The sequence below is a fragment of the Rattus rattus genome, chromosome 15 (genome assembly GCF_011064425.1).
Source record: "Rattus rattus isolate New Zealand chromosome 15, Rrattus_CSIRO_v1, whole genome shotgun sequence".
NCBI classification, from domain to species: domain Eukaryota; kingdom Metazoa; phylum Chordata; class Mammalia; order Rodentia; family Muridae; genus Rattus; species Rattus rattus.
The window spans coordinates 28,830,107-28,855,435 of record NC_046168.1 but is presented as its reverse complement, the minus strand read 5'-3'; the positions used below and the strand labels follow the sequence as shown (position 1 = coordinate 28,855,435).

Sequence of the window (25,329 nt, the reverse complement as noted above, 5' to 3'; positions counted from 1 at the left end):
ACGCTGCTGCCTGGAAACTGTGTGGGACTGATTACAGCGTACAGCCCTTGGAAAACATTCCTGGTTTCCAACTGACCGAGACCATGCTGCCTCCACATGATATATGGCTGGGGGTTTCTTTCTCTCTCCCTTTAAAGTATAAACTCAGCGGACCAAACGGTGATGCTGAGACAGACTTCCATGGTGTTTTAAGGGCTAATCACCATTTTAACTAGTATTTTATGTGCTTCTTTAAAAAGAATTATTTTGGATAATGTCAATGCCACACCAAAGCAGACAGAATAATAGAATGAACCCCCTAAGTGAAGACACCCGCACCCCAGTTTCAAAGCCTGTCAGTTCTTAATTAATCTCCTTCCATGTGTACCTTCATGCCTCACTGGCCCTTCCTGGGAGTTTCAAAGTAAATTCCAAACATCGTATCATTTTATCTGAATGTTTCATTACTTGCTAACGTTATAAAGGTCTGTTAAAATAGGAAGTAAATAATGTTGAATATTATTTTTCTTCGGAACTTTTGCATATGAGCACTGTGGATTCCTCTTGCTTACTGCTCTGGGCAGAGCCTACTGTGGAAGCCAGGCTCCTTTGGGTGAAAAGTCGGTGTGGTTTCCTGCTATGATGGGTTCCTCGGGAGAGCTGTGTTACAGCTAAAGTAAAATCTGATTTACCTCAATCTGTATGGATCAGTCATTAAGACCGTCTTCTGCCTTCATTCATACGTAGGACCTGGTTTCTGTAATTTACTGACTCAGTTCTTAAGAGTTTTCCTTTCCTTTGTTTTTGTGTCATCGTTTAGTTATTCATTCAGAATCCACTGAACTTGACTACTAGTAACAGGTCTGGGGGTGTGGGAGGGTGTGAGTAAGACACAGTCCTTGCTTTTGTGGAATTCAATAGTCTGTGTGGCTGGAAGCACGGTCAAGTGTACCATGACCGAGTAAATCACTCACTGTGTGGGGTGGACAGTAAGGACAGAAAGGAGACGTACCTACCCCATTAAACTCAACTGTGGGTTAGCAGGGAAGAAAGCCAAGGTTCTCTGGAGTCTTGACAGGGGAGGACGTTAGTCAAGGACAGGACCAGGAGGGAAGGGTAGGAGAGGGCACAGGAGATAGAAATAGAAAAGCTTGAAGCTAGAAAAAGTTTCCCGTGTGACTTCTATGCTGAATCGGGCTGACTGAAGGCCTAAGGGACAGAAGCTATACAGTGAAGGGCCGGTCGGTGCGTCCATGATGGGATGTAGAGCTGCTTTGCGGGGGTTGGAACTGGTGGCAGGTGGTTCTCCAGGAAATCTCAAGTGCAAGAACCAACTTAGAAAGGAGACAGAAGTGAGACACCATACTCCTCATGGCCAGAGCTCATCCAAACCCTGCGTCTGTGCCTGCTTTTGACAGTGTCATGTGGATGGTGATGTGGTTCTCAGTCCTGGCTGACATTGAAAATCCCTGATAACTTTTGAAAAATACTGATCTCTGGGCCCCCCAAGTCATTATGATGTTCGGAATAAAGACTAAATGGCTGGGGTTTTTGAAAGCTTTCCAAGTTTGTGTGCTCATTTGTTTGTGAGACAGGACCTCACCATGTAGTCCAGGCTGGCCTTGAACTCACAGAGGTCTGCCTGTCTCTGCCTCCCCTCCCAAGTGCTGGGCTTAAAGGTGTGTGCCGTCACAAGCACAGTGGGCGACCCTGAACTTTTCCTGATCCTCTTTCCCTTCTTTCTTCTGTCCCTGGAATGCTAGTGTAGGGTGCACACACCACAGTAGTTCTCACTAAGCTGAAACCTAGTGTCAAAGAGCAGGTTACAGAACTTGCTCAAGTCCCATGCTCCTGGAATGCTTTCAGTTAGTCATTTTGTTATCTTAAACTGTCACAACCCTCCCTCCAATAGCCGTCCACGCTTTCAGACATGAAAGACTTGACCCAGTTCAACCTCTTGTTTTATAAATATAGCAACAATCATAAATCTATCATACAAGTTGGCTAGGCCCAGAGTTTCTCTACATCTCATCTGCTGCCCCATGGTGGCCAGCAGAGACAGGCACATTCACGCCCCTGGAGGGCTACTATTCTAAGGCTAGTTACGAGGAGTTTCCACCACTCAATGACCTAGACCTCTTACAGGCCTTATCTTGCTTAGCCCATCCTACAGTGATTCCCCACAGGTAGCCTTAGCTTCTCATCTCATGGGAAGGAGAGAGCCCAGATGGACCTTGAGTGACAACCTTGGTCTGACTTAAAGCTTTCCTTGATCACTATGTACACTGCCTCTTCATGGATGCTTTAAAAAAAATCAAAGAGCTTCTTTTAGGACATGCACAATTGTTATAGTTTGATACACTGATAGCCCAAGATGTTATCTTGTAATTATCTATTATGTAGGGGAAATGGTTTACTTAATATCTGGGGTATAAAAAGCTGAGATCTGGGGCTTCTAGTCAAGACCAGTGAAGGAAGTGGTGTGTAATGGAGTTACCACATTCCAAGTCAAACTAAAAAGACACCCCAAGACTTCTGAGGTTACTACCAATAGTAGGACTGAGGAGGGTCACAAGTAGGGACGGGAGCTGAGCCTTGGCAGAGTGGTGAAAGGTGCCCATGGGAGAGGGACAGAGCTGATTCCGCTTACCTTGTCACTACTGTCCTGGACACACTGTCCTACACTGAATCTGGAACACTCCCATGGGGTTTATGGCTTTTACAGCTGTGGAAACTCATGCCGGGAGTTTCCCATCCTTACCGAGGCCACCTTCAGTCCCCAGTTCTCTATACCCTGTCCTTTCCACAGTGCTGGGTAGACACCTAGTCACATGCTGTTTCCACACGTGGGACAGGATGCCACGCTCTGTCTACCTAGGGACACATGGGACAACCCTTCCAGGTCACTTAGCCCTGACTGCCACTGTAGCTCTATGTGCAGTTTCTGTAGGACGGATTGAACAGAGAGGGTGATAAAGACCCTTGGGGAATGAAATGCTAAGACTGACCAGCGGGCAGTGGGGAGGAAAGGCAGAGAAGTCCACTCGGTGGGCATCTATACCCAGGAGGGCAGGAGGAAAACATGGTTTGGACTTGGAGAAAGATTCCATCTAGTTTCTGGTCCAGATTTATTTTGCTGGCTACCAGATTCAGAGGCAACTCCCAAATGATCTCTTTAGCATTCAGGGATATTTTAAAGTTATAAATGGTATCTATTCATTGAAAGTTGGGAAAGTATAGAGGGTGGAAATGTTAGCTGAACATAAACTCTTATCATGAGTCTACTATCTAATGAGGAATTAAGAAAGAAAGCCCATTTTGGATATGAAAAGTCTTCTCCATGTGCCTCACACATACCACAGGTACATGTGTTGAAGGCCTGCCTCACAGCTGCTGATGTACTATTGAGAAGTAACATGGAGGGGTGCTAACTTCACCAGCATATTAATGGGCTCACAGCCAAACGGGCTATTCAGAAGTGGGACCCAGTTGGAGGAAACAACACATCTCTAGGGATGTGACGTTGAAGTGTTTGTCCCTGCATCCTCCTGTCCATCACACACTCCTCACCATGATTCTGTGCCTCTCCTCAGGCTACAAACAACAGTGTCAGCTACCGTGTACCAAAATAAGCCCCTTACCCTCTGAGGTGATCGTGCAAGCGCTATATACGTTTATACTTTTTAGGTCTTCTACCTTGGCTTCCAACATAATTTCTTTCCTAATACGTGAAATCCGAGACAGACGGCAAGCAGGGTAGAGGGATGGGGAAGGTGTGCACGCTTGTGTGTCCATGCACAGTTGTGTGTGTTATAAGTATAGGGGAACTGTCATCATAGTTGTTAGCTAATATCAGGGAGATAAGCCCACATGGGCAGAGGAGAAGATATGTCACCAAAGGATTCCTTCCTCTCTTCTCTGCTGAGATTGTAGGGAGAGGGAAGGGTGCAAAGGAAGAGACCTGCTGCATTGATAATGGGTATTTAGAAAACATAGTGTTAAATTGACCATGGACTCCATGACGCCATCTCTACTGTGATGGACTGTATTCTTGAAACTGTGAGCCAATATAAGTCCTTCCTCAAGGAAGGAAGGAAGGAAGGGAGGAAGGGAGGAAGGAAGGAAGGAAGGATGAATGGATGGATGAATGGATGGATGAATGGATGGAGGAGGGAGGAAGGGAGAAGGAAGAAGGAAGGAAGGATAGATGAAGGAAGAAAGGGAGGGAGGGAGGAAAGAAGAAAAGAGGATGAAGGAAGGAAAGAGGAAGGAAGGAAGGAAGAAGGAAGGAAGTAAACAACCTGAATTTAATTCATGAGCAGTATTTAATTTCAAGCAAATAAAATGATGTCGTTTATGACCATCCAGGGTTCTGGAATAATTCTTTAATGTTTTCAGTCTTGGGAAATTTCATGTTTTATGACTACAGATAAAAATTGATTTAGATCTTGTTATAAAAATGGATAGAAGTAATTTAAGGGAAAAAATAATTTCAGCAAAACCCAAAGCAAATTGTGTCTACTTGTGGGACGATGTCCCCTGGGGCAGCACCATTTTCTTAGTGATCTATGGAGACAGTAGGGGAGAAAGAAAGGCACATTTAAACTGCAAACAACAGGGTATGTGTCTGCCAACCCTGGAGCTCAGCACTTTGGAGAATCTGCCCTGAAACTCATGGCTCAGGGAGACCAAGGCCACAGAGACACTACCTAATCTACAGGAAGTTTTAAATGCTTTTATTATTGTGCGTGCACACACACACACACATGCCTACATGTCCTCATCTGCAAAACAGGGATGCTAGGACAAGGACCGTGCTAAGAGTCACCCTCCCTTGCTCCCCACCTTCCTGTTTGAGACAAGGTCTCTCACGGGATCTTGGGTTCAGTGACTTGCCGGCCGCTGAGCAGGCTCTAGGCGGTGCCTGGCTGTCATTACTGCCCAGAGCTGGTACACAGGTGTTCCCCACTATGCAGCTTTGGATGTGGGCGCTGAGGGTCTGAGTTCAGGTCCTCAAGTTTGCACATCGTGTACTTCACCCCCGGAGCACTCTTCTCAGCACTTTAGGGAGTTTTGATTTGTTTGTTGTTTTAACTGGAGGACTGGGATCCCATCAGACAGTGAATTCTTATAAGGAACACATGGACACGTAATAAAACACTCACTGTTCTCTGTGGGGCCCATGGAATCAACTCCTCACCACTCTCAGGCTCCCTACTTTGCAGGTGAGGACGCTGCAGCAAGCTGATAAATAATGCTGCCAGGACTCCCATAAGGCAGCTGGGCCACAGGGCCTGGCCTGGCCCTTCTGCTTTACTGCCCAATGGCCGTTTGTCTCTCTATAAAGCCCTGTTCTGATCAGAAGCTCCCCTGCTGCTGCTGCTGCTGCTGCTGGCCCATTCTCATCCTTCCATTAGGTGCTGTGCCCCCATCAGAGTTCTCTGACTACAGGATCAGGCTGAATTGGAAGACAGATTTTGAGATCACCTATGCTTACTCCTGGTTCAAGCAAATTCTCAATGGTTTCTGGAACGAATGGGTATTTTTCTCGGCTGAGCCCAGGACAAAATCGTCATGACTTTTCCTGGAGCCCAGCTGGGCATTTCCAGTGAACACAGTCTGTTTAGGTTTTTGTCTCGCCTTCTGTGTGAGCAGGCAAGCATGAACATGTGTGCACGAGCCTGCCTCCACGGCCCCCCTTCTCCTCCCAGCAGTCTGCTCTATATTTAGAGGTATTCTTGACACACTCCTTAGGCTTTCTTTCTTGATTTAAGAACTCTAGAATATGTTTTCCATTTTACAGTAATAATCCCCATTCAGAGGGGAAAACGCTCTAATAGCTAACATTTATTGAGAGTGTGTTCAACACCCTGCTGAAAATTTTACAGATTATCTGCTTGAATTCTCATTGTGGCAATACTAAGTATTAAGAAAAATTGCCTAATACAAGGAACACTCGATTGTAGCAGTGAAGAAACCGAGTCGTAGCACTGTTCAGCAGCCTGCTGAGCTAGTGGGCTCTGCTTTCCCCGAGACTCGGGGCCTGTCCATCTCTGCACTGCCCCAAGTCCCCTCAGTGCCAAAATCAAGCACACTAAAATATCAAGTAGGGGGATACAGATCAGTGGTTAAGTCCTTGCCCCATATCTGTTCTTCCATTCCCAGCAAACGAAGAGCAGAAATCACTTACCAGGTGTGGGAATCTGCCCTGCATCTGTCCTGCACCTGCCCCCCGCCCCGTCTCAGAACCCCAGCTCCTTCCCTGTCCCTCCTGCCATCCTGTAGTTGCGTTCCTCCCTCCCTCCCTCCATATCTTCCTCTCTCCAGCCCTCCACTTCTTCCTCTGTCTCCTCTCTCTCTGCTTCCTTATGGTGTCAAATCCTCAAACCCATCATGTACCGCATGCTAACCAAGCACTCTACCATGATCCTACCACCCAGGCCCTCCCATTCTTATGACTGGACACATCCTTGCTTGTGTCCTGGGTAACTCTAACTGCTTGATTTCTACCCTTACTTCTGGGCTACCTGACTGTCTGATTACAGAACACAGTGCAACATTCCTGCGTCTTCTGCGTGCCTAACAGATCCCTGGGTCTGTCCCTGGCCCCTCTCCCTCATACCCGTGGCCGTCAGCGAGGCCAGGCTGGTGAGTGGTGCGCCCACACTCCCTTTGTTGCCTCGCGGTTCCAGACGGTTGGAAATCACTGACAATATGCTACAGTCATTGCTCACACAAATGCGCATCATATTGATCATACGAGAGGACGATGGCCAAGCCAGCATTTCTATTTCCAACTTAACAGTTTTCCCCACTTGTGATCATGCCAGCAAAACAGTGGCTTATAATGAAATATTTAAATCTTCTGCTTGGTATGTTTAAGTGAGAATCCTAGAAGCTTAACAGAGTTTAATGAAAAGAACAAGAACTGCCAAGAAACCTGCCTCGTGCTTTCTAACATCCTCAGAAAAATGGACAGAAGAGCTGACTCCACCTCAGCTCGTCTGTGCTGCTTCTCACTCTCCCATGTTCAGAGACGCAAATGCACACGCCCAGCATATGCATATATACCAGACACATACCAAATGCACACACCCAGCATAGGCATATATACCAGACACATACCAAATGCACACACCCAGCATAGGCATATATACCAGACACATACACAAATGCACACACCCAGCATAGGCATATATACCAGACACATACCAAATGCACACACCCAGCATACGCATATATACCAGACACATACACAAATGCACACACAGCATACATGCTGCACACATACACAAATACATATATAAGATACATGGCACAAATTTATACACACTATGTGTATAAATACCATACACATATAAAAAATGCATGCACATTCACATGCTTACATGCCACACACATATACAAATACACACACACTATATGTATATCATACACATACATAAATGCATGCATATGGACATGCATACTTATCATAAGCAGATACAAATGCACATACACATGCATGTATGCTATATATAGACATGTGTGCATATATACATCCATACATACCACATACGTATACAAATGAACACATAAATGCATACATATCCCACACATACAAATTCATATATAGACTAATGCACATGCACACACGCGAGCACACACAACCACATACACACACAGTTACTGTCTTAGTTAAGGTTACAATTGCTGGGATGAAACTCCACGGCCAAAGCAACTTGGGGAGGAAAGGATTTATTTTGCTTACACTTCATATCACTGTTCATCATCGGAGAAGTCAGGACAGGAACTCCAACAGGATAGACCTGGAGGCAGGAGCTGGTGCCGAGGCCACGGAAGGAAGCCACATACTGGCTTGCTTTCCATGCCTCAGCCTGCTTTCTTATAGCACCCAGGACCACCAGCCCCAAGAGGCTCCATCCACAGTGGGCTCCCCCGTCAATCATGAATTAAGAAAACGCCTTACAGCTGGATTTTATAGAGGCACTTTATCAATTGAGGTTCTCTCTTCAGACAGATAACTCTAGCTTGTGTCAGGTTGACATAAAACTATCCAGCACACACACAAAACTAGTGCTACCATCACTCAAAAGTTATACAGCAAAAGTCTCATTTAAATATCAAAAGGTGGTTGAATGAATGGAATGAATACATTCTGTGATTGTATGACTTTAGAGTGATGAACTCTAAAACTCACCCAGAAACCGGTTTCCCAATGAGACCACCTCGAGCCGCGTCCTGATTCCTCCAAGAGAGATGAGCTGGGAATGCGTATTCATCCGCAGAGTCGACAGCGCACACAGGCACGTTTACGGGGGCACTGAACATCCTTGTCACCCAACTGCCTTCTCAGGATACCCAAGTACTTTTTCTGGTCACCGCGGGAGGTGCCCTTTGGGTGTACACTCTCTGAAGCTTTATATTTCTAGATTATGCTGTACATATACTCAGTAGCCACCAACTCAAAGTGTCAGGTGAAAATAAAATGTGACCTGGAGAGCCAGCATGGTGACTTATTCCCGTGTCTCAGCCCTTGGGAGGCCAGCATCACATACAGAGCAATGCTAGCTGGTGTTGGCTAGTAATGAGACCTGGCGTTAATTGTCCCCCTCACAGAAAAGTGTTTATCTGCTCATGATTTAAAGACAGCTCTTACTGTTGTATGCTTGGGAGACACCCGCAGAGGCTGCTACAGCCCTCCGCCCTTGGCAGCAGCAGGGCCAACAGCACTCACTCTGGAGGTGTCTGTCCTTTTGCTCTATGTCACCCCCACCCTGCTGGCTCACATAATTCAAGAATTCTCCCAGAGGTACCAGTCCTTTAGCACGCTGGACAGCAGATACATCTCTGAATGTGTCCCCTAAGCCGCCTGGAGTCACTGTTCAGGGTCAGCGTCACTGCTGGGGACCCGGTACTGAGTTTTTGTTTTGTGTCAGTATGTATGTTCGTGTGTTCATGGATTTGAGTGTGGTGTGCACACGGAACAACCTTGGGTGTCAGTCATCGAGATGAGACGGATGGGCTCTCTTCGTTGTTGTCTGCTCTGTGTGTCAGGCCGGCTGGAGGACTCCCCTGCCTTTGCTTCCCGTCTCAGGTGTGAGCACTGAGACTAAGGAACAAACTCCCTGCTACAACCCCCTGCTCTCTTCACGTGAGTTCTGGGGACTGGGATTCAGGGCGTCGTGCTTGCACACAGAAGCATTCTCCTGATGACGTTCGACAACTCACTGACACGGTTATGCGGCAGTGACCTTTCTGCCTCCGGGTCAAGGAGGTCAGGATGACATCAGAACCACCAGAACACGCGAGAATAAGGCTGTGCAGAAGAATTCTTACACTCAAGGGTTCCCATGACGAAAGGGTAGTTGGAAATTCATGTACATAGTTATTTTTAATTATAATTATATGTGCATGTGAGGATATGTGTGAAAGAGTGGAGTATGTACACATGCCACAGCATGCACGTGAGGTCAGAGGACAACTTAAAATTTGTTTTCTTTATTCTTGAGAATTTTACATGTGGATACAATAAAATATATCCTCCACTTCTCTCCTCTAGTTCTACCTCATTCCTCCAGCATGCCCTGTCCCAACTTTACCATACATATATATTTTATATATGTAATAGATATAGAATATGTATATGTAAAGTATATTTATATAGGGAATATAAATATGTATATGTTTTAGTGTATATATACACATGTACACATACATATATACATAAACACACATATACACACATACATATATACAAATATATACACACATGTGTACACATACATATTTACATATATACACATACATATATATGCATATATGTATACACAGATCATATATATAAACCACCAAGTCCAGTTAGTGCTCCCATATGTACATGGGTATTGGACTGTCCACGGAACACGGGAACATGGTAATCCTATCAGTAACTATATCCTCAGAAAAGAGTGGTTCTCTATCCCTCCGATTCTATTAACTTCCAGCAGCTAGAGAACAACTTGAGGGAGTCAGATCTCTCCTGTTGACAGTTCTGGGCACTCCACCTCACCATTACATTTTTAGTTACCAAGCCATCTCACTGATCTTGAATGTTTTCATATTGGCTGGGTTTTTTTTTTAAATCATAAACCATCTATACATCCACATGAGTGACTGGCAGAAACAACGAGGTTCTTTAAAAACCAGTCAGTCCCTGAAAAGCAATATCTGAAATCTGTGGGCTGAGCTGCATGGAGGAACCACTTAAAAGCTGAAGCTACTTCAATGGAACTGTTCTTAAAAATAGTGAGATGGGGGTTGGGGATTTAGCGCATACTCAGTGGTAGAGCGCTTGCCTAGCAAGCACAAGGCCCTGGGTTCGGTCCCCAGCATCAAAAAATAAAATAAAATAAAATAAAATAAAATAAAATAAAAAAATAAAAAAAGAAAGAAAAAGAAAAAGAAAAAAAATAGTGAGATGGATCATATTCCCGTATATTAATCCTGTAAGAAATTACCCAAAGGACTTAATTTTCAAACGAATGAGTTGATAAGGAATGTTATAACTTTTGTATGATGAAAAGAAACATGAAAAGATTGAAAACAGTAAAAGTAACCTTGGCATTCTCAGTGGTGCTATTCATCATGAAAAATGAAAGCTGAGAATTCTTTGTCCAAGCAGTATGACTCATGGCATAATCAGCAGGGAAAGCTGGTTTTTACCAGACTATGTGTGGCCACACCATTGCATGCACAGCGCCAGCCTGTGGACACTTACCCGTCTCTGTCCCCCATACATGAGGTGCCCAAACTCTGTGACACTTAAGGATTTCAGGGGCTGTGTTAAGACTGAAGAGTTTGGGTGAGTTGGTAAATCGTTTGCCTTGCAAGGAGAAGCCAAGTTTCACTGCAGAGCCCACATCAAAGCTGGGCACCACAGTACAGATCTCCAATTCCAGTGCTGGGATCGGAAGAGACACGAGGATCTAAGGGGCTTTCTGGCCAGCCAGTTGAGCCACCTTAGTGAGCTCCAGGCTCAACAAGAGACCCTGTCACAAAGAACCGAGGCTAGATAGGTCACGGGCCCTGTGGGAACCTATTACCATTACTCTGCTACACGAACGAGCAACAAAATGACTCCTAATGACACTCGTCATATAGATGAGGTGCCACTCAAACTTATCAGAGGAGTTTCTTCTTGCAGTAAATGGAAATTAACACACGAACCCATAACTGTACAGAGACGAAGTAACTTTAGCATGCTCAGCCCTAAATGGGATGTCTACATCATAGCTGCCCAAAAGGCTATGGGATCTATGTGGAAGGAGCAGGAGGCTTGTAAGAGCCACAGGTGGCAGATGACTTCAAGGAGACCTTTCCAGACACGATGGGAGGCTGCACAGCAGAAGACTTGCACAAGCTCCTAGGACAAAACCCTAGTCCTGCCTCTAACCAAGGGGTCCTCGATTGTGCTGCATAAGAGAAAGTGGGTTCAGTGACGAAATGCTTAATGTTTCTCCCACGCTCCAGGGCAAGCCCCACACCCAGGAGTAATCAGCCAGCAAAACCTGGACTTCATGGGTTTTTACTTGTTTGTTTAGAGAGATAGAAAGAAGGTGACATTGGATGGTTAGGGAGTTGGGGGAAGCTCTGGTCTGGGAGGATTTGAAGGAAGGAATGAATATGATTCAGTACATTGTATCAAGTTCTCAAAGAGTAAATAAAAGTATTTAGAAGTAATGTAGAAAACCATAAAAAAGACATCTAGTGTCAGCCTCTGGCATGTGTGCACACGCACACGCACACCTACCCACACTAACATGTACACACACACTCACGAAAAGTCGAGGATTTCCCCTCCTCCCTGAGAACTACACATGAAATGAGCAGCAGAGCGTGCCCAGAAGTCTGTGCTCCTGAGGCGGAGGAGGAGGAGGCTTCAGTTAGAGGAGTTACCGGTCACCTCCTGTTATTCTGCCTGTTATTTGCCCCTGAAGAACGTAAACTTGAAAAAACGTCTTCTGGTTTATACCCTGAAGGAAAGGCTGTATGCCCTCACATCACAGCGCTGGACCCCGAGGACACAAGGCTGGAACAGAAGGGGGAAGAGCTTTGTAGAGATGGGTTTCTAACAGGAAGGTGTTATGGGAAGTTGAGTTCTTGACAAATCAGGACATAATTGAAGTCCTTACGACCTGTGGTTCAGCCTTGAATTGTTTCTTGCTGTTATTCCCAAGTGGGTCTAACATCAGGGTGCCAACAGGTATGTGCATGCAAGGGGGGCTGCCCTCTTCCAGATCTGACCGGGAAGAATGAGCAATAGGTTAAGGCATTATCTGCTTCTACACACATTTACTTCAGCAACTTTTAATTCACTACTTCAGTCAAAACCAAACATAACTTTATGTGCAAAAATGAAAGATGACAGTCACAAGCATCGTTGTGGGGGAAGCCACCCCACATCCAGGGCCTGCAGCTTAGGTGTCCTGTGGTTCCTGTCTGCTGGGACAACGGGGCAATGTGGTGATTCCCCGTGTAGCAATGCAGAGATGCACTACAGGGCATGGGAGACAAACAGGTCACGTATGACTCAGCACGACAGATCACGTATGACTCAGCATGCTAGCAAATTCTGCTTCCAAGTGTGAATTAAAATACAGATTAGACTTTTGAGTTAGTTTTTTTCCAGGCAAACAGATGTTTCTTGGGGTGGGGGGAGAGAAGTGAAAATAAAATTATCTTTAGATTTAATATCGGGGGCAAGTTAATTCCCCAGAGGATCTACTTAGCCTGTGCAGTAATCTTTCCTTTTCTTTTTTAAAAGACAGTGTCTGGAACAGCCTAGGCTAGCTCAAATTCATTGTATAGCAGACATAGTCAGAGACTCCTGATCCTTCCTCCCCACCTCTCAAGTGCTGGGGTTACAGAGGTGCTCCACTGTGCTTGGCTGCTCTCTTTCAAAACAAAATCACCCATCCAGGGGCACCAGAGAGTGATGGGGAGAGGTATAGACACCACTGTGGTCTTTCCTCTACTGTATACTTTAAGACAACACTTCCCAAGTCTGACCACATTGAAAGCAAGGCCCGCCTTGTTTTCTGGTGGCCCAGGAATCCCGCACTGTATAGCACATCTTACTAAAGGATGATTCTCCCAGCACTAAATAAAAAAAGCCAGGTTCATTGTTTAAACATTGTTCAACTTTTCATTTGTTCGCCTGTATCCCAGAGGAGAACTGTGGGAAAGTAGGACAGTAAAATAGAGGTAGGTGACAGGAGAGGACTCCACCCTTTGCCCCTGGGAAACTCCACACTTCCAAAATCTAAGGCTCAGCCAGTTCATGCTCCTCGGTCACTGCGCATGCCCTGTCACGGCAGCAGCAGTGCAGGGTTTAAAAAATGCATTTAAAACTAGGTGTATAGTTAAATGTTTAAAACCGTGTGTATATTCCTGCATGAGTTCATGTGCCTGGGGAATAAAGAAGATGGCCTGGGTCCTCTGGAGTTTATGAACCACTCAAGGGGGTTCTGGGAACCAAACTCAGGTCCTCTGGAAGAGCAGGAGATGCTCTTAACCACCGAGCCACCTGCCCAGGTCCATATTTTAGGTGGTTTTGTTTGAGACAGTGTACAGACGTATGCAATGTAGGGTGGCCTAGAACTCACAAACCTGGCCTCTCCAATCTTCCCACGGTACACTTGCCTGGCTTCGCTCTCAGTGCGTGCAGCACCACTGAATCGATCCTACGATGTCTACCTCACACGAGCACGATGTGCACCAGAAGACAGAACTCTGCTGGCAGGGGCACGTGCTTGCCTCCTCCAGCCCAAAGCTCTGAGTGCACACCCACTTCGGGCGGCCATGAACGGCAACTCCAACTGTAAGAGGAGTCTCTTGAGTTCTGCAGCTACCTACGTAGCCCCGGATGCTTAGTAACTCAGCGACTATTTTAGATATGCATTGGCATAATCTGCTTACGTGGGAGGTAACTCATGTACTGGGTTTAAAATATACAAATGCTCTGTCAAGCCATCAGCTCAGATGGCTCAGGGAACTAGGATCTGAGCGCTCCCTGCCAGACAGTGAACTATTTCCACCGGGACCCCCATTTTACTACCACCCCACAGATCCTATTAACTATGTGGTCCAGCCCACTTCCCCACTTGAAAGGGTTCACATCTGAATAAACATAAGCGGAACACCACTGAAATTGCTTTTGCTAGAAGGGACAGTGAAAAACACAAAAGACCCAACTTTGACCTCAGACAGGTCTTAAAATGATCGCTGGACGGATGTCATCATACACATATGCCCAGAGCAGATCTTCAGGAAGCCCATGTGATTTGGCAAAGGGTTTAATAAGTAAATTATTGTAATATTCCAATCTCTCACTATCAGTGGTGTTGATAAAGTATCTTCAGTGTTGTTGAGCCAGTCATAACCAGATCTGCCCTTCAAATCTGCACAGCCCAGAGAACTTGCACTGTATAAATCAAGTGAGCAGACCAGTGTGGAAAATTCTGATTCCACCCACTTACTCCCCCGGCCCCCCTTTCAAAGTGGTACTGGCTCTGATCAGGCACGTTGGGCAAGTTCCCTACCACTGAGCTACATTCCCAGAGTTCCCCACCCTCTTAAATTTTTGTTCTGGTTTTGACACAGTCTTGATAAGTTGCCCAGGCTGGGCTTGAACTCCCAAACCTGCCCACCTCTGAATAGAGTAACTCAGATTACAAGCCTGTACCACCAGGTCCAGCTGAAAATGTTTGATGGTGACTTTTTTGTTTTTTTTTTTTTTAACTTTTTCTTTGTTGTTGCCCTAGTAAAACGTTATTTGGGAGAATGGGCAGCAGACCCAGGAGTCCTAGTTTGCTGACTTCTGACCACCATCTTTACATATTCATGGCGTTCGACTATCCCTGTTCAGGTTTTGATGTTTTTTGGAAAAGTGCCCCCTTTGTAAGCCATCTCAGCCTTGAACACAATATGCTTCTACTTCAGCCTCCCAAGTGCTAGGGAAACAGTGTGAGCTGTTTTCCTTGGTCTAGTTTTCGGTTCGTGGTTTGTTTTGTTTTTGTTTTTCCTTTAAATGTAATTGGTGTTAAGTTATTACAGATTGAAAGCAGGTGTTCTTGTGGATTTCGACTCCAAGCTGTAATCCCGGTTGGAGACTCCCAGCATTTTCCCTTCCTTTCTCTGTGAGTACTTGGGCTCAGACTCAGATCCCTCACAAGTGCTGCACCCCAAACTATGCACCCCTTCACATCTTCTAACTCACATCTTTTACGGCCATTTGTTACTTACAGATCAGAATTTCTTTAACTAGAGATCTTCGCTGTAATCCTAGAATCCCCCTTCCTTCAGAGCCACTGCACCAGAAGAAGCAGCTAGAAAGGAACCAGGAGCTCTGAGTGGGTACAGAAAGGGGAGTCCTTCAGGGAGGCAAGAGTTCAAAGCACCCAAGAATCTAGAGAATGTGACCAGAGTTGCTAATAATCCTATGTCCATGGGTAATGCAGTTGGCCTGTCTGGGTTGATTGGGTTGTGGATCTTCACAGAACGTGTTAGGGGCACTTGACACCTATGAGGAAAATCACACAAATCCTTCTATGTGTCTTTCAGTGCTAAAATCTGTGTGTCAGCCCCTCTCTGAAGCTTCTTTGAGATGAATACTTCATGACTTACAGAAGTGCCACAAGAACCAAGGAGGGGCAGAGCAACACACACAACCAAATGAAGACTAAGCCAGTGTGATCCAACCAGTGTCTTTGCTTTAGGTGTAAAAGCCACGGAATCAGGACTCGTATAGCAGAAAGAAGGAAGGAGGCCGGGCCAGCCGTCTCCTAGCTGTGGATAGGAAGCTCTGGGAATCTGGAAGACAGCTTGAGAGGAGGCAATTGCTGAACAAAGGACTAGAAGGCACTCCCTGTAATCACGTGCGATGAACAGCCTTATAAAATGATGTATTTGTACCTGTTCTATATGAGAGAAGGCAGGTATTCCGCCATGGGATCCTACCAACCCATCAACACCTGCCGTGCAGAGGGCGGAGCCTGCCCGTAAACACAGATAACAACGAAGCAGATTACTTTTGCTCAGGCTGGAGGTGAAGCTTGGGGGATAGGACATGTGCCTACCATGTACAGGGACCCAAGTTTGACCTCTGAACTATCAAAAGAAAACAAAAACGATTGTAGCTGCTGTGATACCATGGGCAAATGGTGAATGGAAACAACAAGAAAATCGAGGAAAGCATTCAATGAGTCTGCCTCTTTAAATTATGTTGATGAGAAAAAGTTATATGTTTGATGTATGAAGGTGTTGGGATGGGGAAAGCGCAGGTTTGATTCTTTCCATAAAAGCATATATTCCTCCATCAGTACTTTCATACAGAAAAGAAGATTCAGAAGCAATTTTACGTTTTCCAGTGGCCACATGGGAAAAATAAAAATAAGAAAAATTTGCCTGAAATAATATTTCTATTTAACTCAAATATCGCTGCAACATGAAAAGAAAGTGATATAAAAATCAATTTTACACAGTTTTCTTGGTTCTATGTCTCAAAGTTTAGTGTGTAATGTATGCCAAAGGCGGGGAGGTGTCAATACAGACTGTCCTTTCTTTGGGTGCTCAATAGCTGCTTGTGGCAGCTGGGAACTTTAAGAGACCAAGCAGGTAGAGAGAGCAAAGCAACCTATGGAATTGGCTTTACATTCAGGAGATGCATAATGAGAGTCGAAATCATGGACTGGAGGAATATTCATAGAAAGATAGGCTAGGGAAGTCTCCAAAGGAGACATTAACTGCTGTTCATTCCTAAGCTATGCAGTACCCATAGGAGGTGAGTGGAAGATTCCATGGGGCATCAACAGACTAAGAGAGTGGTTAACCTTTTATCTTCTACAGCTACCCAAAGGCCAAGTGGATCCAGAGCTCTACAAAGGCTTGAACCTCGCAGAACATCAGACTCTGGAAAGACCCAGGCACCTCCACTGAACAACATAGAAGAAAACCAGTCGCTTAAGGCATAGGCTAGTGGTCCACAAACCCATGCCCGTGTGTGCCAAAGTTTAGTACCTATACATCTATTTGAGTGTACACACCTATACATTCTTGTACATTGTAGTGCTTCAAGGGATGCACATGAGGAAGGAGGCTGGAAGTTAACCTTGGCTGCCATCCCTCAGGAGCAGGTTTTTGGAGACAGGGTCTCTCATTGGCCCAGAGCTTGCCTGATGATCTGGTCGGCCAATGAGTCCCAAAGGTTCACCTATTTCTGCTTCCCTAGCACTCGTGTTCTAGCTCCATTTTGTTGCTCTGATAAAATAATCTGACAAAAAGCAACTTAGAGGAGGAAAGGGTTTAGTTAGCTCATTTTTCTAGGCCACAATAAAACATTGAAGGAAGTCGAGGCAGAACTCAAACGTGATCCTTAGAGGAATGCCATAGAGGAACGCTGTCTGCCCGCTGGCTTGCTTGAAGGCTCATGCTTAAGTTATATTTCTTATACGACCCAGAAGACCTGCCTAGGGACGGCACTGCCCACAGTGGGCTGGGCTTTCTAATATGTATTACAGTCAAGACAGTCCCTCACAAGCACGCTGTTTGATCTAGGCAATTCCGCAGCTGAAGTTCTCTCTTCCCAGGCGACTACGGCAGACCACTGGGCTCATAGGAAAGCCAGGTGTTCTATGTGAGTTCTGGGAATTGGACTGCGCTTTTGTGGCAGGCGCCTTACCAGTTTAGCTATCCCCACAGTTCCCAAGACCTTTTGGGAGAAAACATAATAACCCCGAATGGAAAATTCCACATCACGAAAGTTTGTTTCATCCATAGAATTATTAAAAATATGATACAAAAATGATCCTCAGGACATGTGTGTAAAAATTATATATATGAAACGTAAATGAATTTCATGTTGAAATATGGGTCCCCTTCCCCCATATAGCTCATTAGATATAGACAAATATACTAAAATTCAAAAATGTGCCAAATCAGAAATACTTCTCTCCTATGTACTTCGGAAGTAAGTCCCTCAAGCCGCATTAACTTCCCTCTTATATAGGAAGTTCAGAAAGCAAACCAACGTGAAATGCCACCAGACCAGGCCACTGACCTGCCAGACAGGGACAGGGCCAAACCCTCCCAAGGACAGGGTTTGGACCTTTGCATATATTTTGGACTTAACTCCTCGTCCAGCAGCGACTGTCTGCGGTTGGTGTCAGTGGTAACAGAAGGTGGGAAGGAATACAAGCAGGTACTATTTTAAAAGAACGAGAATTGTAGAGTCGTACCCTTGAGAACTTCAGCCACTGTGACCATGTGACCCTGCGTCACCTTAGCGCTTTGGAGTCACACCTGCCCCACAGCTGACTGACTGACAGGACCATAATGCTTTGTGGATAACACATAAACCTACGTTATAGCCATTTCATTTTTATTATGGAAATTGAATCAGGTAACCAAGAGAAACACTTTTCTACCTTTTCCACCCCAGTTTTCAAATTATTTCATATACTACTAGGTGGTCAAGAGAGATCTGAAAAACTACCATACCAGTCTCCATAACATTTTCACAATAGCTATGATTTTTATTCAGTCTTTTCTATTGAGGCTATAAACATTATTTTTTCTCTCTCCATCCTCCTTTCTGTCTGTCTCTGTCTCTGTCTGTCTGTCTCTGTCTCTCTCTGTCTGTGTGTGTGTGTGTGTGTGTGTATGTGTGTATATATGTGCACGTGTGTGCGTGCACTAGCCATGCATGCCATGGTATACACATGAAACTTAACGAACAACCCTCAGGACTCTCTCCTTCCACCTTGACATGAGTTAAACCAAGGCCTTAGGTGGTATTATTATTATTATTATTATTATTATTATTATTATTAATTTCACCTTGCTTGCATCATTTTTAATTTTTAGATTGGGTTTCATTCTACAGTCCCTGCAGGCCTTGAGCTCGCTATGTAGCCCCACTTGCCTTGAATTTGTGACCCTCTCCCTTGGGCGACAACAATGGAATGACAGGCACATAATGCATGGCACTCCAAACTTGACTTATGGGCATGTGCTCCACCCCAGCTTGTGGAAGCCAGGCAGCCACGGCCCTGGGCAACCCGTGCAGGTCATATCTTGCACTTGGCAGTGGCCATTCCACGCTGTTCTTCTGAGAATCCCATGCATGCACTCGTGAGAATGACATCCCTTTTGCAGTTACCTTGATTCGGGGTATTTGGTGAGGGTGGCCAGGCTGCTGGTGTACATGTGGCCGCCCACGTCGATGTGGACGGGAGCATTGGACTTGGTGAGCTGTGCTGGAGTTGGAATGCCTTGGTTGTTCAGTGGCGATGCGGGGGATCTAGTGATCAGAGGTCTTGACATATTGGGCCGACTGTCCTACGGAGAGAGAAGCACATTTTTGATATGGTTTCTGTCGTTACTGTAACTGGGAGACAGCTCATAAGAAATGAGTGAGTGCCAATGGTGACCAATTGCAATAAAAGCCGGGAAACAGCAGATTCTCTCACCTTTGCTCTAATGATTTATTAGCAAAACAAACCCCCTGCAACAGAAAAAAGGAAACTTCATGTGCTCGGGATCAAGTTCTGATGACTTTCCGGGCTTGTTATACAAGTGATTTTTCACATTATGCAAATAATGGAGGCTTGTGGAGAAATCCTATTCATTTCAAATGAAAAGATAATCAGTGCCTAAAACAATGCACACCCAAATAAAACACGTGTGGTTTATACTTGTCTCTGAAAACTCCTCATTGCTATGCACAAGGAACCAGAGCAGACCGTCCGCCATGTGTGTTCTGTAAGACGGTTTCCTACAGTTCCATTTTGTCAGTCACTAAAGAGAACGCTGTGCAGTTCTGTCAGCTGTTGGAAGAGGTACCGTGGGCTTATCACTCAATAGACTTTTTTTTTTAAAAAATCAGATCCCCAGTTCTCTTCCTTGGGATCTGTGACTCTGGGGTGCTTCAAACAACAGAACCCCCAAGTGATAAATATGTTCTCAGAGCTCACAGACAAGCTTCTTTGCTGTGCTCCTGACCTCTGGAGAGAGCAGGCCCCCTAGGTGAGGATGAAGCAATGCTGTCCCCATGATGTGTAGTCACAGCAGCAGGAAGTATGATGTAAGCAAACAGACCAGGATGAGGGCAGCATGCGGGACGTGCTGTGGCCGTACAGGGACATGTGCAAGGAACTGCACTCCAAGAACAGAGAGGAGGCCAGTCATCCCGTGATACAGCATAAACGCTTAGACATTGCGGCTGACTCCCAGCCATAGGCAGTTACATCAAGTTTCTGGCGCTCCACAGGGGTCAGCTATTTAGAGTCACCAATTCGATGATCTAATTGGTGATCAATTGAGGACAGAACTGAAAGAGCATTCTGCAAGAGTGGCCACACACACACCCTCAAGTCTGTAATTTAGACAGAGACTGTTTGCAAACACAGTGCGTGACAAAAATAGTGCTGGGTATACCAAGAAGATTCTGGAAAATGGCTCTGATGGAGATTACAGAAGGAAGTTGCTCAGCCTTGAAGTACCACATGATAGAATATATATTTGCAAAAGCCATAGGTTTCTTGATCCTGGAACAGCTTGAAGAGCTACCTGGAGCTTAACCGGTAGACCTCTTAGTGAAGGCACAAGTCCAAGTGAGACTTCGACTGGGCCTGCTTTCCCAGGCAGCCGCTATGAAGGGGGGTGGAGAAGGATGGGAGGGGGGGGATGGCGCCTTTCACAAAACCTTTACCATCTGTGTGGTGCCCTTCTGCATGCTACATGAAACAGAGCCCAGAAACTGTCACTTGGAGAGAGTTCATTTCTCAGCTCCTAAATCAGGTGGCAAATTCATGGGTATTCACTGGAGTATTCTTTACCGTATTTTTCAATAACGCAAAATAGAAATTAAGAACACAAAAGGGTGCTTGGAACACATAAGGAAAAGGAGCTGAAAGGGTTATTAGGCAGAGGAAAGAAAAAAACTAAACAAAATCGCAGATGGCAGAACATATTAAGGTTAAAAAGTGCCAGAAGTAGCAATCGCAGTTCCGGGAGACAGAAAATATACTTTACCCTTACAAAGTGATCAAGGCCTGTGGAGATGCAGTAAATAAGCTGTGTGGGCATGAGGACTGCCGTTAGAGTTCATACACAGCCGGGCCTGGTAGCATGCGTCTGTAACCCCCCGTGTTCCTACTGTCCCCTGAAAAGAAGCAGGAGACTGCCTGGGAGATTTTGAGTGAGCCAGTCTGGTGTACGACCCAGTCAACAAATGACTCATCCTAGGTAGCATTACTATGGCTGCGGTGAGACATCTTGACCAAAAGCAAGTTGGAGAGGAAAGGGTTCATTTGGCTTACACATCACTGAAGGAAGTGAGGATAGGAACGCACACAGGGCAGGGACCTGGAGGCGGCGATGACACAGAGGCCAAGCGATGACACAGAGGCCAAGGAAGGGTGCTGCTTATGGGCTGTTCTCCATGGCTTTCTCAACCTGCTTTTTTATAGAACTCAGAATCACCAATCCACAAAGGGTAGAGCCCCCCAGCCCCATCAATTACCAATTTAAAAAAATGCTCTGCAGGTTTGCCTGCAGCCCAATCTGTGGAGGCATTTTCTCAATTGAGTTTCCTCCTCTCAAACGACTTTAACTTGTGTCAAGTTGACATAAAGCTACCCAGCACACCTGACCCCTTGTTAACGTGGCACGAACACATCCCTGTTAAGTCACAACCTTTCCTGTCTCTGTTCATCCCCAAGACTGCCCATTAGCATTGATGTCACAGTGTAAAACATTTTCAGACTCAGAAAGTCCCATAGGCCATACAAATTCAAACACTTAAAAAATTCACTCTTTTAAAAATTCAAGCTTTTTAATCGTGGGCCCCTGCAAACTAAAAATAGATTAAAAAACAAGTTAAATATTTTCTTTTCAAGAGGGAAGAACCAGGGCACAGTCACAATCAAAGCAAAATCAAATTACAACTGTTCAAGTAATTCAACGCCCAATGTCTGGGATCCACTCTCGATCTTCTGAGCTCCTCTCAAGGGTTTGAATCACTTCTCTGGGTGGACTTGTCTGCAGTATGCGTGGCTTGTTCTGGGCTCTGGCTGCCTGTGTGCGCTCTGGTGCTGATGGTGGTGCTGGTGGTGGTGCTGGTGGTGGTGCTGGTGGTGGTGGTGGTCATCCCATGGTATCTCTACAATGCTGGGGTCTTTTGCTACAACTAGGCTGCACTTTTGCCAATAGCCTCTCCTGGGCTCTCTTCAGGAACACAGAGCCAGGCCTCAACTACTCTCTATGGCCCCTTCAAATCCAGTACCACTTGGGTGACTCTTTCACTACCAAGTTCAGCTCCCTGAAGGAGGTACAACATTATCCACCTCTGGAACACAGCATCTGTGTGGCCCTGAGAAAACGCTTCTCAGAATTCAAGGCAATGATGCCAATCTCTTCTTAATCACAGCTGATTCTTCAGTCCCAGTTGACCAGCATCCATTGTCCCAGAAAAGCCCAGGTTTGACTATAGTGGTTCTGGTCTTGTATTAATCACAGCCGACTCCAGCTCCAACGGAACAGATAACTGCAGATTCTTCATACAAATGGTCTGGTAGAATCTTTGCTTCCCTCTGACCCATCACAAGCCAGGCCTCCATTGTCACAGTGATCTCAACACTCCAAGCTCCTTCATAACAGCTCTCTGGGCTCTCAATACTCAATGGCTCTTCTAGCCCAAAGTTCCAAAGCCCTTCCACAACCCTTCCCAAAACAACACAGTCACAGCAGGACCCACTATCCTGGTACCAATTTCTGTCTTAGTTAGTGTTACCATGGCTATGATGAAGCATCCTGACCAAAGCAGGCTGAGGAGGACAGCGTTTATGTGGGGCACCAGGAAAGGAAGTCACAGCGGGAACCTTAAAGCAAGAATTGATACAGAGGCCATGGAGAAAGAACACAGGATCACCAGCCCAGGGGTGGCCCCACTCACAGTGGGCTGGACCTTCCCGCATTAATTACTAATTAAGAAAACGCCTTTCCGGCTTGCCTGCAGCCCAATCTTACGGAGGCATCTTCTCAATTAAGGTTCCTCCTTCCTCTGTTCCTATACCCCGAGTTCAGCTGAAATAAACCTAGCCAGCACAGGGACCCTTCCTCAAGGAAGGCTGGAGGTCGAGGACTAAGTCCCCAAGTTGCCCTCTGAGTTCCACATGCATGCTGTGACTTGCATATGCACACATCCACAGACTCACACACGCGTGCAAATATCATATCCCCCACCTACACATCACACCCACACGCCTCACAAGGCAATAAGAAACCACTTTTAAGAGATACCTATTATGTGGCTTCCTATTAGAAAGTGACTACACAACACACATCCACACACTAGCATGCACACAGGCTGGTGCACACACACACACACACACACACACACACACACACACACACACACACACACGCACACCTGTTACAATTCAGACCATCACAGCACTGCAGAGTCTGTGGAGCGTTTCAATTGGACACATTCTCTATGCTGCCCGAGGGTGCTCTGGTGGAAATGAGCAGATTTGCAGGGTTAATACTGTAGTTAGACTGTGACCTCATTCAGCTCAGCTCCAACACTGCCAGGTCTGCACAGAAGAAGGAAAATTCAAAGCATAATTGATTGGTTAAGGATTCCAGACTTCCGGGTATCCACCATTTACATTGTAGATCACAAATGGGTGGCTGCCGCTAAGTTTAAAATGAAGCCAGCATTTCTTCGTCTGGGCATGGGGTGGGGGCAGGGCTTAGTCCGAAAGCGTAGGGATTAGACTTGGTCTTCTGAGCCTTCCTGGGTTTTCCCTAGACTCTTGCCCCGTCCCAGTGTATCTCGTGTCCAGCACCTGCTCCCTTAGGTAAGACCTTTAATTTTTCCTTTTTGTATTCGTGCTCATGTACATGTATGAGGGTGTGCATGTGTGTGCAAATGCACGTAGAAGCCGAAGGCCACCCTGGAGTTGCCATTCTGAGGATATCTTACGCTTTGCTCTTTGAGACGGACTCTCTCATGCATTTGGAACTTGCCAGGTAGGCTTGGTGAGCCCTAGGGCTGCTTCTGTCTCAGCTTCGCCGACCCTGGGTTTGCAAACTTGTGTCAGCAGCACAATCTCATGTGGGCTTGGGGGATTCGAACTCTGGTCCTCAGGCTTGCAAGGCAAGTACTTTACTCACTGAGCTCCCAGTGAGATCCAAGGCAGAGGTGGCCAGATACAGAGTGGATGCTCCCTCCTCTTTATGTAGACACTGAATACTTAGACAGAACTGATGCTACCCACCGCACAACAGCCGTCTCCCCAGAAACCTAAAGAGGAAGTCAGGGCATGGGAGCATGTTCTGAAAGCTGATCACACAGAAAACTTTCTGAAAACACCTTTCTGTAAGCTATGCAGCTATTGTCCTGTCCTGTGGCCTACACCCCTTCCTTCCTCCCTTCCTCCCTTCCTCCCTTCCTCCTTTCCTCCCTCCCTCCGTCCGTCTGTCCCTCCCTCCCTCCCTCCCTTCCTTCCTCCCTTCATATTGACATCTCTGGGTGTCAGGGATGGTACGAGGTGCTGGACAACACAGTGAAGTCTAAGGAAAGCCTGCTCTGGACTGTGGGTCTCTGGGGAAAAATCAGCAAGCGACTGTGACTCGGGAACAAGAAGGCCAGATGACATGCAGCATCATGGAGAATCACTTAATCCCGGAGTGCAGTTGGGAGGGACAGTGGAAAGGTCCAGGAGGCAGCATAACCCGAGCCCCAGTGTCTAAGATACGGACAAGACTGGCTCACTAGCAGGAGAGCTCCCAAGAGCTTCACTGAAGTCTGGGAGAGGGAAAGCTACACACTAGGAGCTGTTATTTCATTACACCAGGTTTCAACCACTCACGTGTCCCATCCTTCAAAAAGTTTCAATAGAACATCCTTATGCCTGGAAATGGGGATGAGGGAGAAGCAGGAGCTAACAGTTTGCTCTCTGGGCTCGGTGGAACTGTCTGTAGCAGTGTGATGTTGCTCACTGTGGAGCCTGCTGGGCATCTGAGGCTTGTCCTGCACCACGAGGCTGACCTCGAACTCCCTGAATAGCAACATCTGGGCTTGAACTCCTGCTCTTCCAGCCTCAGCCTCCTGACTGCCAGGATTACAGGTTTGTATTACCCTGAAGTTTTAATTGTAATTCATTCGAATTCATTTGGATTTTATTTTAAATCACCTCCGTGGGCCCTGGCTGTCATTGTGGGTGACGGAATATCGTGGGCTTGACTTTTTCTTCCTACGTTGGAAGAGCAATTCGCGACACGTCTAAAGTTTCCGTCGCGGGC

At 46.0% G+C, this 25,329-nt stretch overlaps 1 protein-coding gene across 2 annotated transcripts in view; it reads right to left on the bottom strand.

Annotated features, from left to right (window-relative positions):
* The window catches only part of Kctd1 (potassium channel tetramerization domain containing 1), a 93,337-nt gene that overhangs the window by 21,615 nt on the left and 46,393 nt on the right, over positions 1 to 25,329 (bottom strand). For both annotated transcript variants that reach the window (XM_032885612.1, XM_032885611.1), the window contains exon 2: positions 19,178 to 19,356. In XM_032885612.1, the coding sequence (XP_032741503.1) occupies positions 19,178 to 19,341 (164 nt within the window). In that variant the 5' untranslated portion in view covers positions 19,342 to 19,356. The remainder of the gene's footprint in view (positions 1 to 19,177; positions 19,357 to 25,329) is intronic.